The sequence below is a fragment of the Theropithecus gelada genome, chromosome 5, assembly GCF_003255815.1.
Source record: "Theropithecus gelada isolate Dixy chromosome 5, Tgel_1.0, whole genome shotgun sequence".
NCBI lineage: Eukaryota > Metazoa > Chordata > Mammalia > Primates > Cercopithecidae > Theropithecus > Theropithecus gelada.
In genome coordinates this window covers 109,640,401-109,654,410 of record NC_037672.1, presented here as the reverse complement: position 1 = coordinate 109,654,410, position 14,010 = coordinate 109,640,401, and the positions used below count along the sequence as shown (strand labels likewise).

General features: G+C 38.2%; 1 protein-coding gene across 1 annotated transcript in view; it reads right to left on the bottom strand.

Annotated features, from left to right (window-relative positions):
- Window positions 1–12,634, bottom strand: part of FAM241A (family with sequence similarity 241 member A) — a 39,954-nt gene extending 27,320 nt beyond the window's left edge. The window contains exon 1 of the mRNA XM_025385918.1: window positions 12,269–12,634. Coding sequence (XP_025241703.1) covers window positions 12,269–12,421 — 153 coding nt within the window. The 5' untranslated portion in view covers window positions 12,422–12,634. The remainder of the gene's footprint in view (window positions 1–12,268) is intronic.
- Window positions 12,635–14,010: the final 1,376 nt, after the last annotated feature.

The window sequence follows — 14,010 nt, the reverse complement described above, 5'->3', positions numbered from 1 at the left end:
TAAAAATAGCAATCCTAGTTCATATCCACACTCCCTGTCTACCTTCCTGCTTTTTTTTTCATAGTGCATACAACCCAATGATTTACTTGTTGGCTGATATACTTGTTCATTTATGCATTGTCTCTCTTTCCCTACTTACAACACAAGATTAATTAGAAATGAAATGTGGCCTGTTTTTATTTGTTTCCTTATATCTTGACTTAGATCGGTGCCTGGAAAAACAGTAGGAGCTCATTAAATTTTTGAAATGAATGGGTTAAAAGCTATCAAGAAAGTACCTGCTAGCCAGAAAAATAAATAATAATAAATACAGAAACATTTATATAATACAATTATTACAATCAGTTGTTAAAACAATTTATGTTCAATATTATGTAAAAGGAGAAAGTATCTTTAGTATGTAGCAAGATTGTTAGAGCAACTTAAGGTTGAAAATCATAGCCAAATATAGAGTACCCAAAGACTTTGATTTCCAAATAGCGAATCATTTAAACTCCAAGAAGAAAATATTATCATCCAGAAATGGCAGAATCATTATACCTTTTTCAGTATATTACTATTAAATAAACCATAATAATAAATTATAATTAATAAAATAAATAATAAATGACAAAGTTTGGTATCTATTTTTTTATGTAATTTTTCTCAAGTGTTTTACATTGGATATTTTTATTGATGCCAAAGATAGTCATGCTAATTGGTTAATTCCCTATGGAAAAAATTCATTTTGTTCCTGCCCTTCTTTAAATTTAAAAGCTTAAATGAAATGTGCCTCTACATTGCTGTGAAACTCTTGAGTAGACAAAGTTGTCTCTGAACAAGTGACCACTCAACACACGGAGAAAATATGCTAGGATGACATGAACAAGCAATTGGGATTTCTGTGCTAAATAAAAGCTAGACATAGATATGGAATCCTTTGAGCAGCAATCTTGTTCTCACCAAATTTTTTTGTGTAAATGTTTGGGGTTTTTGGGAGTGATCTCAGATTCAGGTTAGTTTTAGTTGTATAATAACTCAACAGAAGAATGTCAAAAAGAAATCAATTTTTACTTTTTTTCATGTAAATTATGCACTTTCACATGTACACTGAATGTATGCATTCAACAGTACTAGGAAAGAAGACTGGAATAGAATTAATATTTTCTAACATCACACGACACTCTAAAGAGACATACATAGCCCTGCTATCCAGAAATTAATCTACTGTGTGTAGCAAATTTTAGAAATTATCTTTGTCTAATACTAAAGTTTCTTTCTCTATTTATCTATTTAGAATAAGCAAAAAAAATTATTGGGTGTCTCTACGGCATTGTTTACAACATTGTTAGTCTTCATGGTCTTTGAGTTATTTTAAAGTCTGTAAATTACAGATAATTGAGAGCAATGCAAAAATATTCTTATCTATAGGAATAAATTCTGTTCCAGTTAAGGTTCAATTGACTTCCCTCTCTCTGCCTGTGGAAAAAGCCAGTTTTGAAATCCATTTCAACATATCTTCTCCATAAATATTTTTAGTTCTTTGATTTCTTCTTTGAAAAGGTTGTAACATTTACCGGGTTCCCTCTAAATCATGAGTTACATAAAATATTTAACACGTGTTCCTTTTATGTTTAATGAGAGCCATACTTTTTACCTTTTTGAAAATTATAATTTCAATTTCAATTGTCACAATTGAAATGGCTGATAAGAATTTTATTCACTATCTTTCTACTAGCTCTGGGCTTCATTGACTATCTGGGTTTCTTACTATCCTATTTTCAAAAAAACAAAAAACAGAATTCAAAATTTAGAGCAATACAAGTTAATATGCCCAGTTTCTATATGTGTTAGCCTTTTACCTTCTTTATATTGTGATATTTTTAAATACTGCATTTCAAGGACTACATCCTTGCCTACAATTTTACAAATGTTTCACAGAAATCTTTTAAGCTCAATGCACAACTAACATCACTAGTTCCTCTTCTGTTAATTCTGATAAAAGGACATGTTCCTGTTATACACAAAGTCCAAGTTTCTCCCTCTTGAAAACTAATTTCAGTCATGGTAATTTCACCTGGGAAGTCACACTTCTTCAGCAAAAACATCAATTGAGTTTTTACTAGCAAGTACGTTTTTGAATAGAAGTTTTGACAGATTCATCTCTAGTAGCTCGGAGATGCCCAAATAATTTTCTGAAACATTTGCCATATAATGTAATCTCTGTCCTCATGGGGATTGGGCACACACTCTACATTTTAGAGTGTGCCTGTGGAGAGGTCAGTGAAGAGTGGCAGAGAATAAACATATTAACTAACAAGGAAGATAATTTCAACTAGCAAGAAGAGCTATGAGGAAAAGAAAACAGGCTAGTGGAAGAGAGGATTATGGGGTGGGAGGTTCTTTCCACAAAGTAGTCAGAGCTGAACTTTCGGAGGAAGTAATAGATATGCTGGGATATGAAGCTCTGCCAAGGGAAGATCTGGGGGAAGAGTTCCAGGTACATCACCTGAGATAGAATTGATCTGTCTGTGCTACTGCAGTGATCGTGACTGTTATCCACAATAACAAATATATCCTGAACTAGTACATATTAAGTTCTACAAAGTGACACTCATACCATGTGTGATGCATTCTAATAATTTCCATATTATCCTATCCTGTTTAAAATCCACTAAATTGATTTCATGGCCAAACACTAGCTTGGTAGTTTAGGGCTGTTAAGCATGGGTTTGAATCTCAACTCTGCAACTTACTAGCTGCTATACTTTCACTGTTACTTAACTTCCTTGCTCTGCAATTTGTACATGTTAAACTAGGGGCAATAATAGTATCTGTTCATAAGGTTTGATATCATATTTCCTTCTAGAAATACTGAACTAACTTATACCTCTAATTTTTAGTGTATTTTATACACTATATCTCATATAGCCATATAGTATTTTATACACTATATCTCTAACCCCACACCTTTCACCTTTTTAATCTTTGACAATTTGATAGGTGAAAAATCATTCCTAATTGTTTTAATTTGCAATTCTTTTCTTTCTAGTGAGGCTGGACATATTTTCCTATTTATCGGACTCTATAAGAAGTTGCAGTTTTCATTTCCTACAAAACATTAAAAAATGATATAATGAAATGTAAAAATTTACTACCTATATAAGGCTTCATCTAATAACAGCATTATATTATATATTATATAATTTATAACTTCTTTATCATTATAACTTGTTTGTCATTTATCAGTAAATGAAAAATTATAGCATTGTTTTATACTTACCTCCCACTAAACTACATAGAACCAATAAAAGAAAAAAGATTTTTTTGAGGGGATGGATAAAAACCAATGAGACTATCAACTAGAACTTAGTCTTTGAAATGATTATAAACTGAAAAATATCAAAATTTGCATTCATTTTTCATTTTAACTACCGGGATTCAATATTTTTAAAATTATAAGTCATAATTGCAAATACACAAATGAAACCACCAGGTAGTCAAAAAGATACACTCAATTTCCATAATATCTAACAGACGTATTGGAAAAACTGCCTATTGTAGTGAAAGAAATGGTTATACAATGGAAAAATAATTAAATAAGAGAAGGGCTTTTCATAAACTAATGATATATAATAGTGGGCCACGAATTCAAGAATATGCCTAACTGAAGCCTCTTTTTTTGGGGCGGGGGCTGGGGATGGGGCGGTGGGCGCAGAGTTTTGCTCTGTCGCCCAGGCTGGAGTACAGTGGCATGATCTCAGCTCACTGCTACCTCTGCCTCCTGGGTTCAAGCGATTCTTCTACCTCAGCCTCCTGAGTAGCTGGGATTACAGATGTTCACCACCACACCCAGCTAATTTTTGTATTTTTTTGTAGAGGTGGGGTTTCGTTCGCCATGTTGGCCAGGCTGGTCTCGAACTCCTGGCCTCAGGTGACCCACCCGCCTCAGCCTCCCAAAGTGCTGGGATTACAGGCATGAGCCACTGTGCCCTGCCCAAGCCTCTTTTTGATTTCAAACTGCAGGTTAAGAAATTTCTACATTTTATACTTTTTCAAAAACCTCCTTTTTTTAATAAAAAAATATGAAATCTCTGGTGACATTACTTAGTACCTTGTACATGCAGGACAATATGCTAGATGCTACTACAAGATGGGTGAACTTATTCATTAAAAGTAGCCAGGGTGGGCACGGTGGCTCATGCCTGTAATCCCAGCCCTGTGAAAGGCCAAGGCAGGCAGATTGCTTGAGGCCAGAAGTTCATAACCAGCCTGGGCAACATGGCAAAACTCCATCTCCACTAAAAATACAAAAAGTCAGGCATGGTGGTATGCACCTGGAGTCCCAGGAACTTGGTAGGCTAAGGCAAAAGAATTGCTTGAACCTGGGAAATGGAGGTTGCAGTGAGCTGAGATCCTATCATTGCACTCCTGCTTGGGCAACAGAGGAAAACTCTGTCTCAAAAATAAACAGAAATAAATTTAAAAAAGTAAAGTATCAAACTTAGGGAAAAAAAGTAGTCAAAATCAAGTATCTCTCCTGAAAAATGACTTTCCTTCTCAATTCTCAATTTCTGGCAGTGAAAATTTCACTTCTGTTACTATTACCTCTAAAACTCATGGAATAAGAAATCCTCAATTCAGTCAGACTGATGGAATTTGCAGTCACGCAACATCAAACTTAAATTCCCTACCTCTGTAGACCATCTGCAGACATTTAAGTAAAACTTTAATCAAGAGGATTAAATTTTTGTTTAATCAAAACAAAAATTAAATTATTTTGGATTAATTGGAAGAGCAAATAAAAGAAATTCTCAAACACAGATATTTAAAAAGTTACATGAAAATAAATATAGTAAAAACCACAATGGGAATTTAACTTTCTTAACATTATGTTTAGATATTAAGTATTAATAATAATTTTATCCTTTATTTTCCATAAAGTTAAAAACATTTGTACCATGCTTTCCTTTTGATTAGAACCCTGAGAAGCTGCAGTTGTTGCATAAGAAAATAGCAAGAAATAAAGCCAATCACTTCCTCTTCCTATGCCAAGATAAGACTCAGCTGTCAATGAAGTTAAATGGTTGTGGGGAGGGGGGAACACTGGGTATGGGGAAAAAGATCAGAAGATACAAAGTATCTTCTGCATCAGGTTAGTTAGAAACTCAGCTGATCTGCTCAAAAGAAGCTACACTTCAAGTATCTTATTAATTCTCTTAAACACACAAACACAATGAAATAAAACATAACTAACTAGTAGAAACAAGGTTTTTGGAGATAGGTGGCTGTTACTGCAAGATAAGATTATGACTCCAGAAAAGACAGAAAATGAGGATAGTTTTGCTAAGTCTTAAAGAACACAGGAATGGAGACACAGAATTTCTACGTATTTTGGTTACAGCAAGACTGATGTCATGGTACTTTTAGTTTTTCCCTTTAATCTTGCCTTATCACTTCTTTTGAATAGGAAACTGAGAATAGTTTGTACAGAGGAGGTGGGTATTTTTCCTTTCAAGGATTAGTGAGCAACAAGGGGAAAAAAAACCAACTAGAGATCTACATAAAAAAACAACATAATTTAGGTTGACAGGTTTAATTTTTTCTTTAGAGATTGTGAAACAATGTATTTAATGTTTAGAAAAGACAATCTTAACACTTTGTTCAATAAATATTCTATAAATTTGAGAATTACATGTACTAAAAACACAGTTCTATGATGTGTTAGTTGAGGGAAATAAGAGGAGGAAAATCAGAGAAAAAGATGAAAAATAGAAAAGGTGAGGGAAAAATAAGGAGCAAATATTTATTGAGGGCCTACCTCCCATGTGTTAAGGCATTTTACATACAAAATGAGACTGAATCTTCATAAAAACTTTAAGAGGTGGGTAGCATTATACCCATTACCAATGAGGAAATTGAATCTCTGAGGGATTAAGTAATCAGGATCACGGGGGCTAATAAAGTAGTAAAACCAGGATTCAAAATTAGATCTGTCGTACTTCAAACCCCTTTTCATTGTTTCATAATGCTCAGCTTCTGTAAAGACGTGGAAGAGGTAGGGGAAGATGTATGCAGAAGAAGAGAAAGTGGTCGAGATGGGTGGAGAAGGATAAAACACATGGGAGAATGAGACTCAACAGGGACAGAAAGTAGGTGGTTGGTAGGAAAGAAAGGCAGAAAAGGAAAGTGCGAGAAAGCAAAATACAGCACGTTGCATTTGAGGAGTTGCTAGAAGAGACACAGAGAAAAGGGATCATTTGGAAGTCTGTTTAAAATACAGGTTTCAAGCAAATAAACAATTTTAAACTATCTATTGGAATATCTATTATCAGAGTAATTACTTTTGACAACTCAAAGGACTTTAACCCTTACATATTTTGAGTATTGTTTCTCAACTTTGGCACTATTGAAATTTTGTGCCTGACAATACTTCGCTGTAGGGGACTATAGCATTATAGGATGTTTAGCAGCATTCCTGGCCTTTTCATATTAGATGTCAGTACCATCCCCTTAGTCTCAACAATAAAAAAATGTCCAGACATTGTCAAATGCCCCCTGTGGACAAAACACCCCCAGTTGAGAACCACTGATTTAGAAGTTCCAGTCGGGATGATTTAAAAAAATGAACAAAAGATGCCTATCAAATGCAAAATTATTCCCTGAGTTACTCTAGTGACTGGATGTCCTTAGGAACAAGATGAGATTAAGTTAGGGCAGAATTCATCTAAGCTCATAGCACTTGTTACAATATTGCTTGCAAACTGCTTTTAAAATATGTGAAAGGAAGTGAGTATAAACTAACATTTAGTTTTGAACTACACAATCTAAAGAAGGGCAGAAAATTTGTCAGACTGTTCTTCCATCATGTAATGTGCTTTTTGTATTTATGAAACAAACAAAAAACACTAGCTTTGGTGTTCAGAAACCTGGGTTCTAGTCTGCTCTAGCATGAGTTAGCTGTAGGACCTACAGCAAATAATGTGGCCTAGGGAACAACTATTGGCTTCTCATATTTTACCAAGAGTTGAAATATACACTTCTAAGAAAATGGTTAAACAACTTCATATGTATGTATTACTGATACTATGTTGAAGGGCAAGTGTGGTAAACACAGTATATTGACTTGCTTATTCTCCATTCCCTTGCCAAAATGTGGTCCACGGGCACAGCATCAGTATCACTTAGGAGCTTGTAGAGATGCAAAATCTCAGACCTCACTCCAAACCAGCTGAATCAAAATCTGCATTTAATAAGAGATGATTCCTATGCACATTAAAGTTGAGGAATACTTGTGTCAGTTTCCATTGCTATAAAAAAAAATCAGACACAGATAATATAGCACTGGATAATTTATAAAGAAGAGAGGTTTATTTGGCTCATGGTTCTGCAGGCTGTACATGAAACCTAGTGCTGGCATCTGCTTCTGGTAAGGGCCTTAGGAAGCTTACAAGCATGGTGGAAGGTGAAGGGAGAGCAGGCAGTGTCACATGGCAAGGAGGAGGGAGGGAAGGAGGGAGAGAGAGGGAGAGAGTAAGAGATCCCAGATTCTTTTAAACAACCAGATCTCGTGTGAACTAAGTGGGTGACAATTTACCTATCACCAAAGGGATAGCACTAAGCCATTTATGAGGGATCTACCCCCATGACCAACACACCTCCCACGAGACCCCACCTCTAACACTGTAGATCACACTTCAGTATGAGATTTGGAGGCCACAAACATCCAAACTATATTAACACTGTTCTATTCTGCTTTTCTCCTAAGGTGTTTTTCTAATTGCAAAGGCTGGAAAAATTAAAATTGCCTTTCTCAGATTTTGTTTCAGTTAGGACTTTGGTTCAAAATTAGGTCTAACAGCTAACACTCATATGCTAGCTACGTGCCAGAGACGGCTCTAAGTACATCTCACATATTATTAATTCATATAAAACTTCCAATAATCCTACAAAGTTGATACAATTATTCCCATTATGCAGATGCAGAAACTGAAGCCCAGAGAGGTTACTTGCCTAAAGTTACAGTCAATAAAAGGCAAACCCAGGTATCCCTGATCTAGAATCTGTACTGTTAATCATATTTCTACTGATAGATAAAAAGGCATGGGCCCCCTCACTGACCCCCCATTTTGTTTCTTTTTTACAGCTCATCTCATGGAACACACTTTGGCAAATGCTGTTACAGAAGTTCCTTCATTTATTTACTTAAATTTATCTATAAGCCAGCATTGTTCTGAAAGTTCTACACATTGCAAAAGGCAAGAAATAGAAATGAGACATTATCATTTGAAAGGAAGCGAAATCATTCTTATCTATAAACTGGATAATTATATACCTAGAAGATGCAAAAAATCAAGTCTAAGAGATACTAGTATTTATTAGTACCAGTATAAAAATTTAGAAAGGTGGCCAGTTAAAAATGAAATACATAAGAGCCAATAGCTAGACACCAGAAATAAAATATGATATGGAAAAAATCCTTTTCATAATACCAACAAAAATAAAAAACTTAATATAGATTTTAATATAATGCTTAATATTATAAAAGATTATACAGCATGATTTATAAAAGAAAGCTTGAAGCAACTTCAATGTGCGGTGTTAGGGGAATGAATTATTTGGCAGCCCTAAAGAGAGTTTTCACATAGAATTTCCATAACATGGGAAAATGACACAACCTTTTGTAAAAGAAGACACAAAATTCTATTTATATTAAAACATGTTAAAAATACGTGTGTGGCTGGACACAGAGACTCAGACCTGTAATCCCAGTACTTTGGGAGGCTGAGATGGGAGGATTGCTCGAGGCCAGTAGTTTGAGATTAGCCTGAGCAACATAGCAAAACCCTATCTCAAAAAAAAAAAAAAAAAAAAAAAAAAAGTGTGTATATATGCATATACACATAGACAAATGAATATACTGTAGTGATACCAAATGTTTCATATTTGATATCAAAATATTATTCAGAGTGGGATTTCAAAGGCTTTTTTCTTCTTTAGATCTTTTTATAGTTCTAATTTTCCAAAGCACACATTACTTTTATCATCATAAAGATGTTAAAGCTCGAGTTAATAATTCTAAAGTCAATCTAAGGATAATGGGACTTCCCTATTCTCTAGGTAAGAGGGTCATGTTAGGTTATTTCAGATTGTAAGTGTACATTGTGCCACATCTAATCAGATGCTATTGACATTTAAGATTATATAATAATGGACTGGAAATGTTTAGCCTTCCAGCTATGCATCGAGGCACAGAAATTCTTAGGTAAAGCCACCTGGCATTCACCCTCATGAACATACTTGGATCATCTCTCATGCACACTATTACCAACATATATATGGAATAGCTATGTCCTGTCTCTTCAGTTCCTTGGTCATTCCTTGAAATTCCTTCTTTCCCTTGCTTCTCTCTCTTTAGACACCTGATCCTACTTCAAACCTGGCACAGTTTCTTCATCTACGGGACTTGATTCATTCTCCCAATGCCTTCTTTCTTAAGTGACTTGATTTTAACCAGGCCTCCTTTGTCAGTCACCCTACCTGGAAAGACTCAGGCCAAAAGGACAGAGGAACCTTCATTTTTTGCTCAAATGGAGTAGCATCTAAGGACAAATTGTAAAAAATGATGCAGACAATATCTTAACTAGTAATAAAACACCTATGTTAATACTAGCGTTTCAGTATTATATGAAATAAATAACAAAATAAAGATACATTTTGTTCTGGTATTATAACAACAAGCTGATCAAAGAGCCTTCCAGGTTGAGGAAAAGGAATGAACCTTTCAGATAGAAGTGGAAAGAAAAATCAGTAAAGGAAGGGATGTATGTGGAGGAGGCTTTAGCTTGAAAAATAGCCCAAGAAAGAAACCTCCATCAAATTATCAGGAAAGGGCAAACTCTGTGAGGGGAATAGAAATAGAAAGGGACTTAGTACAGAAAATTAGGTGTTGACAAAATCACTGAAAGAGTTAGAGGAGCACAAGTCAGGTGCCTCTGGAGTTATTGAGTTCAAGAGCATACAACCATAGCTCTTTTCCGGGTTAGAAGGAGTGCCTCTGCTAACTCCTGCCTCTAATTTCCTCTCAATATCCATGAGGCTATCCATGACTCTGGAACACCAAGTGAGCGTGCCAAGCACAAAAGACGGCAGGAAGATGGCCTCTGTCTCATTTCCAGCTAATTAGTTTTGGTTCTGTTTCTGTTTATATCATTGTTTTCATGGAAAAGTTCACCTTAAGTTCTAAATCATGAACTTAGAAACCAATCTTTCAAAAATATTCCATTTGTAACCTGGCGTCCTTGTATCCTTAAAACAACCAAGACGACAAACAAAAATCATCTCCTTAAATAAAAGCTAAATAAAACGAGTCCTTGGGATATGTGCCATTGTTGTTAATTACATTTCTCCCTCAAATATATTTACACATGTAAGGCATAACAGTTTTACATTTACAGGACTTGAAAAAAAACAGCAAGGCTTTATGATAATATTACCAAGAAACGATTTATCAGAAAAGTTTGCTTTTTACACCAATGGGTTGGGTTGCACCAAGTTTTTGCTTATTTTTGGCTTCTTGACAAATTCTTCTTTGCTGCTAATGTAGTAGGTAATGCCTATCTCAGAAGTGATTTTTAATTATTGTGTATGGGGGCTTCGAATACATTAATAAATTTTGAGGCAAAAAGAGAATGATAAAAATAACACTTCAAAAGAGTACAGGAAAATGAACTTTCATGACATTCAATGAAGGAGCAGGTATGCAAAGTGATATCTGTTTTCTAAGATATACATTTCATTTTTTGTTTTATCCTTTTACTTTGTAACATAAGCAATTTTGGAAAGAACACGGCTATTAGTGATGTCTACATAATCATACTAATGAAGTGCACAGAAGCTTAAATGAAGTATTTTATATGCTCCCTTACAACCATTTGAAAATTTACTTTGGAAACCCCTGCTCAAATGCACCCCCTCCCCACCCCCAAAGGAATTCTTGCGCTGTCTTCTTCACTTTTCCAGTTGAGCAATTTAAGCTAGAGGAAACCAAGCCCTTGAGCAACTGAGTACAGTTAACGGGAAAAACCACTAGGAAGGCAATCAGAAGAACTAGCTACCAAATTATTTGCTTGAGTCATTTTCTCTTATATTGTCACAGATGAAAAATTACACTCCACGTGGTGAACAAACCTAACGCTAAGGCATATTTTGTGTGCTGCACAGTGTTACTCTGTTTCCTAAGTAACCTATTGAAACAATATAAGGTATACATCTATTAACGCATTTAGTGATGATACTGGAATTTGTGAAATGTGACAGAAAGGATAGATGAAGAAAGATGAGGAGAGACAGGTATTAATTGTTCTAACAGTACAGGCTGTAATAAAGGCCAATAATCATTTGAATTCCTGCTCCTTAACGTGATTCTAAAGATTGGCTTACCTCAGGTATTTGGAAAGTCTAAACACTGTATTTGCTGTAGAAAATTCATCCAACATACAATTCAATTTTAAAATTAAACCTTTTGCCTAATCTTTAAGATATCTGATGTTATAATGCCCATTATCACACTTTATTTAAATGAGATCAAACTCAGCGAGTTTAAAAAATAACCCAACTTCTCTCTTCCCTTATTATGGCTGGCCTCTTATACTTCTTTCTCTTTAGTATAATGCTAACCGAAAGCCATATTCTTGCCTCTCCACTTCTTAACTGAAGCTTTGATCTCATCTGTGTTTATGTGAAGAACTTGCTCTGGGAGAGTCCCTGTCAAGACATCCATTGTAACACCCGCTCCTACTCATGCTTTCAGCGCTGCCCTTGGACGGAATCCACCCACACCTTCCAGACACGCTAGGTGTGGGCTCGGAAACGCAAGATGGAGGGCGGGAGGGGAGTCCCGGCGCAAGGCACGGACTCGAAGTTGAAAAAGAAGTGTTTACAAGTGAGGCTTTTAAATAAATCACCACTATGGAGGGCATTTCCTCCGAGCCCTGGGCGCCGGCCTGAGAATCCTCTGCCGGACGCCAGGGGACTGGCCACGCTGACCCCGTCAGACACGCGACCCCGCGGCTGGCGCTGGCGTCCGCACTCGCGCGACCCCGCGGTTCCTCCCGGGAGCGCCGTCTAACCGCTCCCGGCGGCGGCTTCCCAGAGAGCCGCGGAGCCAGTGCCCCACGCGGGGCAGAGCTGCGGCGCGGCCCACTGGCCGGGTCCCTTCCCTCCACCGCTGGGCGGGGCTCGCGGCCCCAGACCCTGACGCTCCGCCACCGCCCCTCCCCGCGCTCACCTGCTCGTTCTCTTTCGGCCGCTGTCCGCGCCGCCGCGGGCTCGCCTCGGGATCCCGCTCGGTCCCTGCCGCCGCCTGCTCCGCCAGCGCGTCCCCGTCCTCGTCGCGCTCCCCGCCGTCGCCGCCCCGCAGCAGCTCCCCGGCTGAGCACATCCCGCCACCAACTCCTGCCGCCCGGGACAGCCGCCGGAGGACCACGCCGCGACGCACTAGGGAGCGCCGCCGCCCGAGGGCTGCCCTGGGATCTGCCGCACCCGCAGCTGACAGGAGCCTCCGGAGCGCGCCCCGCCGGCCTGGGCGCCTGAAGTACCAGCCCGGCCCCTCCTGTCACTGGCTCGCCCAACCCCCGGCCGTCGGGGCGGAGCCATACAGGGGAGGGGCCAAGACAGGGGGGCGGGGCCAACGGGGTGTGTAGTGGGGGGGATGTGTGTGAGAGATTGAGAGGCCGACAGACTGAGAGAAGAAGGGGGTTGTGTGAAAAACTATGGACATAGACTGCCTGAGGGAGATTGTACACGATGAGAGAGGCTGTGTGTATGTATGAGGGACATTATGCGTGTGTAAGAAACCATTAGAGAGTGTGAGACAGACGTTGAGTGTCATTTGTGTGTGTAAGAGAGATTCTATAGAAAAGAAACTGCATATAAGAGATTGTATGCACTTTGGGAGGCCGAGGCGGGAGGATTGCTTGAGCCCAGGAGTTGGAGACCAGCCTGGGCAACCCCGTCTCTACTAAAAATACAATTAGCCAGGCGTGGTGGTGGCATTTTGATTCCAGCTACTCAGGAGGCTGAGGTGGGAGCATTTCTTCAGCCCGGGAAGTCGAGGCTGCAGTGAGCAGAGATCACACCACTGCACTCCAGCCTGGGTGACAGAGCCAGACCCTGTCTCAAAGAGAGAGAGAAAGAGAGAGAGAGAGAGAGAGAGAGAGAGAGAGAGAGAGAGTGTTATGTGTATGCAAGAGACTGTGTGAGAGAGAGATTGAGGGAACAACAGAACACAGAGAGATCAAGTGTGAAAGAGAAACTAGTGTGAGAGAGCCAGTAGATATATTTAAGAGTGCATTTGTGTAAGAGATGAGTGTGTGTGGGTTTGCATGTGAGAGAGAAACACATACACCCAGTTACACTCTCCAGCAGGGTCCCCCTGTTCTTGCCTGAGTAGCTGCCCATCCTTTTCAAGGAACACACATTTCACTGTCCCTCTTGTTCCTTTAGCCTCCTTTCCTAGTGTCTCACTGAAGGTCTGTGTATTTGTCCCTTTCTGTTGAGTGCTTCCTAGTGTGTGTAGTTTGTTGGAGCCTTGGGTCGTTTGATGGTGTATCAAATGGTGTATCTTTCTATAACTGGGTAAGAATACATCTTTCTCAGTGGGTGGTAAGGGGAATATATCCAATTTGTAATTCTTTTTTGTACTACCCCATCCATTTTGTTCAAGGAAAATGGAGGGGTGTTTAAATAAAATATACTTTTTTCTGTGTATGCCTTATCTGTACATTGAGAAAGCGATGGGTTATTGTATAGGTAAAATATCAGAAAAGTAAATATGGAAAGTAAACATGTGTACACATGAAGAAGAGTAAGAGTTATTTGGGACCTTCTATTAAAATGTTTTCAGGCCCAGAAAAGGAATTAAAATAGGCAGAATCCCATAGGCTTATTTTTAAGACATGTTTCCTGTTTTTTGTAGTCAGGAGACTCTCAGAGTCTTTCTCACACACCCACAATCTTTCATACCCACAA